We start from the raw sequence: 6,352 nt of genomic DNA, 5'->3' as shown, positions 1-6,352 counted from the left end.
TATAGCACATTTATTTAGATATACATTTCTTTCTTTAAGCGCCTGACTCCAGCGGTGTCCACTCTATTTACCTGAGGACTGCAACTTAGAGGTCCAGCATCAACGAGTGATTGTAAAATGAGTAGCAGAAAAGAGCACAAATAAAAGCGTAAAAAGGGAGGTGGTAGCTTGTGTGGTCTTGCAAAAACGAAAGGGGTTAAAAGTTTCAATTTCTGTCCTTTTTCGGCAAAACAACTCGAACAGCTTCCTAAACTGTCAGTTGCTAATTGAGTTTAAAAGGCGCATCAATGCCAGTCCTCCGGAGGTGACATAGGCAGAGGTGGGCATTACAGGGCATTTTTGGATTAAGTTAAATTCAGGGCAGTTTTCCACTCCATTCTTGGTCCTCTGTGCCACCCTGCACACTGAGGGGGTCATGTTGTCCCAACAGGACATTCTTCCACCCCAGCACCACCTTCTACAAGACATCCCTTCATTCCCACAATGGGCACAACACACATCTGCTCCTACATTTGACACATAAGATGATCGATTGATGAATTGATAACCAATTGTTGAAAATCAAGTGCTACTTTGCCAGTATTGGGTGTGACAAGACAGACTATATTATAATTAAAATCATCACAGACGTCATCTCCAAGGACGAACTGGGAAAAACTCAATTCCCATTTTATATAAAAGTGTAATTACCTAATGGTAAACAATATGTATGCATTCCGTAATAATTCTGTGAATTATATCAATCCTCGTCTCTCCTTAAAGTATCTGCTGATTTGAACGTTCAAGTCAAATTAGCTTATGTACACATGACTGTACTATGGCTCTGCTCCGTGTTATACTATAAAAGCAAGGGCAACACATACAAGAACACGACAACGGTATTGTTTCATGAAACACCCACAACATGGCTCTCACTGAACAAACCTAACAAGCACCAACATATATTCATTAACGGAACCAATAACAGTGATTATATATGGAGACATACGTTGAGCAAGTGACACAATGTGCGTGACGCATTTCCTGCAACACTCATCTTTTACTTCTTCAACATAAAGAAAAGTGCTCTACGCTGCGGCCATGCATACCATCAGGAGGTCGGCTCCTTTCTCTCTGAGGCATGAAGCATCGGGTCCTTCAATGGAATCCTCTACCCCTTGATCCACCGAGTTCTCGACGTCCCCGCTGATTACATGTCGAAAGACGACATCGACTACATTCTCACTGCAGTTTTCCCTTTGGGATCCTGTTCTTCTCTCCTATGTCAGCAGCCATGGATTTCCAGTATCGATGGCAAGACAATTCCAGCAGCTCCAATCCACCAATCAGCTTCTGCTGGGCCATATAAACCCCAATCATGACCAGGAAGTAGAGTCTCAAAGGAGCCCATAGCCACAGGCCAGTGAAGCACAGAGCAATGAAGCTGCTCCAGTACAGAAGTGAGGCAGCTTTAATCAGTGACACTCGCAGCTCTGTTTTACAAGGTGGCACTCGCTCAACGCCGTCTCTATCAAAGGCCCGGGGCTCGCTGGAGTAGAAGTCCCGGAGACGGACCTCCTTCTCTGCCCAGCGCTCTCGACACCAAGATTCCAGGTCGGTGGATGAGGACGGTAGTGAAGCCACAGGATAGCGGCGGACGTGGAAGTGAATTTCTCGAGGGAATAATCCCAGTATGAGGTGGCGTTCGGTCTGAGGGATGTTCTTTGGGTATGCCACGGTAATATCATGGATGGCATCCAGATTTTTGCCTAAGAAAAGGGAGAACATTTGTAATTATTCAAAGAACAACACTGCTATGAAAGTATAATACACAATACACACAATTAATAAAATTGATCTTCACTTTACAATGAGATGCTCTGCTTATCCACTCTTCAAAATCCCAGCTCTTAACTCCATTACGCATGTGCCTCTAATTATTCAACAGCTCAGAGCTTCATCCACTCACTGCCTTCAAAACTGCCATGAGCTCTGTGCCATCGGCACCGATCTGCAGTGTTATTACAACACAGAGATAAAGCCGAATTAAAAACCAAGTGGACGAGAAGTCGCCTGCCAGCGTCTGCTCCTGTACAGATCGGCTCTACCACTGTAAAAAATAGATCCGAGAGGAGCACGGTGGATTTGGATAAAGAACAAGCATGCCAATCGGTGGTGCACCAGGAGGTAGAGGAGAATTAGTTCGGTCTGATGACATCACACTGCAGCCAAAGAGGGCAGGTGACTCAGCGGCAGGGCCAGTGGTGTTATTTAAAAACTCTGGAGCACTGCCAGAATCAGCTTACAGGAAAACATGAGAATCCTCAGTGGTGTTGTAATGGTTGGCCGTCGGGTGAAGAATAGGTTTTGTAAAAATAACAGGTATGATCCCTCGTACACAAATGCCAGTGGATCAACTATAAATATCCTGACAGCGTGCCATTTTTCCATGGTTTTGCTGATAAAATATTTCCATCATGACAGCAGACTAACACGCACTTTCTCTATGGCACATCTGCTGTTGCCCGCTATCTACCAGCAACATTATGCAACGATCACCCTCATATTTAACGTGGAGCTGGTGCGGATCACACCTGACCTTCTCTTAGTCTGTCCACGATGAAGGTGAATCCGGTGCTTCGGGGATGAAGCACATACTCATATTTCGGCAGCTTGTTCTGTGCAGCAAAGTCATCACTCTTTGCTCTTGTATTTTCTGTAAGACAAAGACAGCAATCGTCTTAAAACTGTTTCTGTTAGCTATGTGTACATGTGTATATACAGCGTGTCAACATGTTCCAAGGTCTATCTTAAAGTTAGATTGATCACTTAAATGTAACAGGACAGACACAGAATCTATTTCACCTCAGGCTCAGCGACCTGAGCCTGATCATCATCAAGTAGCCATCCCGTCTAGCTTAAGCTGACCCATTAACAGACGAATACAATTTACTAACAGAGTGTGAAAACATAAAGACAAATAATAAAAGCTGATCTTAATTAAAGATTAAAAAAATACTATTCTAAAAATAATAATTAAACAATAACAGGATTGGGATGTAAACACATTCATGAAATACATTCAGCGGTGTCAAATGTACACGTTTAGACATAAATGTGTATTAAGCAAACATTTCTCAGGAACTTGTTACATGAACACGTAAATTACTCATATTATGTAGGGAGCAGCTGAGGCTAGCTTGCAGGCCCAAGGGACTATGGACAGACCTTGTTTCGTCAGGACTCTGGTGTGACTTGTCATTCTTATATAATCGTTCATTCAATTCCCACACGCTTCAAAGGAGTCATGAAAGGATAAGACAGATCCAAGTGCTCTGCATGGTACTGATCCTCTAGATGGCGGTGTGTGTGCGCATCTCCTGGAAAAGTATGAAAAGCATAAAGAATCCGACAAATTCAGAGGACCTTGTTTACATCCCCTTGTTTCTTGTGTCAAATTAAGCCTTGAGCTTTCAGAGGCTTACACGCAGACATACGTGCACAATCAAAGGCCTACAGCCAACGGCAACAGTGAAACAATCTTTTAAGGCCGTAAGTATGGTAGCCAATTAGGGTGCAATACCACTGAACCCCCTTATAATGACATCATGCTACGTAAAGAGAAGTTAAGCTTCCCCCAGTAAAGCTACTCGGACTTTGAAAGGCTTAATGGTGATGTGAAAGGGCTTTAGGAATGAGTGTCGCTGTTGGTTGGATCGAAACGTCAGAGCATTCCTCTGCTGGCGTAACAGTGTCAGTGCAAAGACGTAAGACCGGTGGAACGCGGACTCTGGAAAATGGCCGACCTGCTACTGAGATGTGGGCAACTGGTCGCCTGAATAGATGGATGTGGCCTTGTTCACTTCTCACCAGTGAGATCTGTGCCTTCGGGGAACAGCAGCAGCTGCAAGGGTTCTCTGATGTCGCAAAAGTAGTCCAGCATGTTCTCCATGTGCTTCTTGTCCTCCATCCAACGCCGCTGAATGAAGACGAAGCAGGCCACCTGCATTGCCCAGCCTGGGCAACACATGCAGATTTTACATTATAGTTATTTATAAGGCCTTAGTTTGAGGTGCCGGATTGTAATTGAGTTATAACAGGAGGGTGTTTGTAATATTTTGCAGAACCCATTTTTATCTATTTACATAACACTTGATAATGATTTATTTATACATTATTAGAGGGTACATTTGTGCATGGGAACCTATTGCATACCCACCAAAGCCCGGTACAGCCTTCAAAGCAGCCTTCAGACAGATCTTCTCCAGACGAAGATAGCTGTACCTGAGCAGGCAACACCACAGGAACATCCAGTCCAGACGGGTTCGGTGGTTCATAATGATGACACTTCGCTCCCCCGGAATAAAGCCATCACCCGTTATCACCACCTTCACACCAAATACCAGCTCCAACAAGGACTATGGCCAACGAGGAGGGAGGGTGAATAAGTAAAAAGGGAATGGAGGATCAACATTTAGAGGTAAATGTTGAAAGAGGGGAGAGAACAATCATTTAAAAAGGATACAGAGGGGAACACAAAGGGTGGTAAGGTAAATTCAAGGGAGAGGAAAATTAATTAATACCAATGTTATTTCAAGTTATCACTAGAATAAGATTCTGATTTCATCTGACAGTAAAAACCTTATAAAGCCAAAGTAATCTGGGTTATCACGACTGAGTACGACTCAGATAACCTGAGACCATCTGCCAGGCACACGTTTAAAGGATAAACATATTACACACCACAGGTAAGGTGAGCCAAGTAGCAACGATCCGATCGGTGATCCAGCGATACCAAGCAGGAGACAGCAGCATGAGAGGCAAAACTGGACCCAGCATGAAGATACTCCCAAAAAAACTACCCAAAAACAGGGTCACCACAAAGTACAGGCCCCGCACCGACACAGACATCTGCGGAGAGACGGGAGAAGCAGATTAGTTGGGATATAAATCAAAGACGAACAAATTAAAAAGGTCTTCGGCATGAGCTGAAGCTGTATGGAGAAAGGAGATAAACAATTATGACATAAAAGGAATTCATTTCAGACATCTGAAATGGAGAAACTCTGAAACACGGAACTGATAGGATTCCAGACGGTCTATTGCTGTTCCGTTGTTCCTGACATATTGTCCCACCAACAGTGGAAAATCAAGGGCAGACATTCCGAAATTGGAACGTAAACATGGGGAACCTTTCTGACTAACAAATGGTGGGGTGCATAGTCAATAAACCAAGTGTGGCTGCGCTTCCAAAGCCATTTCATGAATGTAAAGTTAGTACAGATATTAGGAAAGTTGTCAAAAATAATATGGTTTCAACACTGCAGAATGCATGTTTTGAAATGCTTCCAAAAGGCAATAATTTATTTTATTACCTCTCAAACAACTTATAGGATTCACTCATCTTAACCCCAGCACCGGAGAAAGTTAATTACGTGCAAGTCTCATGAGGCAAAAGGTTAAAAGGGGAACGACAACAAGGAGTCCTAATTTGATCAAGCCCTGATCTTGCTTATGCACGGAGTCTGAAGTGAGTTTCATCCTCCAGAGGGTGGTTATCACCTTTCCACCTCAATTACTGTTATGATTTCACAAGCCTTTGCCCCCCCCCCCCCCCCCCCCCCCACACACACACACACACACCTGTATGATTACGCAGGCAATTAGGGTTTAACCATGGAAAATAAGAGGCATGAGAGAGATGAGAAAGCCAGTCTTGCTCAGCACAAAAGCCACAGTGACGACAGTCGGTGCGTTTACATGGACACAATCTCTTTAATCCGATCAGAGTTCGGATGTAAAATTATGACCGGATGCGCTGTGTTCATTGCATTGCTTTATACAAATCTATATTTTACAGTATTGCATTTCCTTCCCCACCGTTAGACCAGTGAAGTGAAGAAAGACGTGCACACGCGTTAGCAAAGAGGGTTCTCAGGTTAACCTTAGCCTCGGTGTCGCAGTGTAATCCAGAATACCGAAAGGGTTATGTCCCACTATTATTTGACTTGTGCATTTTTTTTCCATCACGTCAGGCCCGAGCGAACTCCAGCCGGGAAGACAACACACATTCACCCGAGTTTAATTACACAGGTTCATGTTACACAAACGGGTTCCGCCGGAAAGATGCCGTATTATGTGCGTAAACACACCGCTAGTTATGACTATGGTCGGGTGGAGGTAAATGACGCTGTGGCAGTGCGTCAGAGATGAACGCATGTGCGATACACCTGCGAGTACGCGTTCCTTTTGGGTTAATGTTCCACTCACAACGTGAATGTTAGCTTAGCGGGCTAGCTCTAACATGCCACGAAAGCTAGCTCATTATTATTACGTTCGTGCAGAAAGCATTACCCACCTTTGGCGATTTGCA

General features: G+C 44.0%; 1 protein-coding gene across 1 annotated transcript; it reads right to left on the bottom strand.

Moving 5' to 3' along the window:
• lclat1 (lysocardiolipin acyltransferase 1) lies at nucleotides 1-6,352 on the bottom strand. Its single transcript, XM_068752270.1, has 6 exons — nucleotides 6,338-6,352; nucleotides 4,723-4,890; nucleotides 4,199-4,397; nucleotides 3,850-3,996; nucleotides 2,579-2,695; nucleotides 1-1,748 (listed from the first exon to the last, which is right to left on the bottom strand). The coding sequence occupies exons 2-6, from the start codon at nucleotides 4,888-4,890 to the stop codon at nucleotides 1,222-1,224; spliced, it is 1,158 nt and encodes a 385-aa protein (XP_068608371.1). The 5' UTR covers nucleotides 6,338-6,352; the 3' UTR covers nucleotides 1-1,221.

Source organism: Brachionichthys hirsutus, chromosome 18 (assembly GCF_040956055.1).
Source record: "Brachionichthys hirsutus isolate HB-005 chromosome 18, CSIRO-AGI_Bhir_v1, whole genome shotgun sequence".
NCBI classification, from domain to species: Eukaryota; Metazoa; Chordata; class Actinopteri; order Lophiiformes; family Brachionichthyidae; genus Brachionichthys; species Brachionichthys hirsutus.
This window is presented reverse-complemented; position numbering and strand designations above follow the sequence as displayed.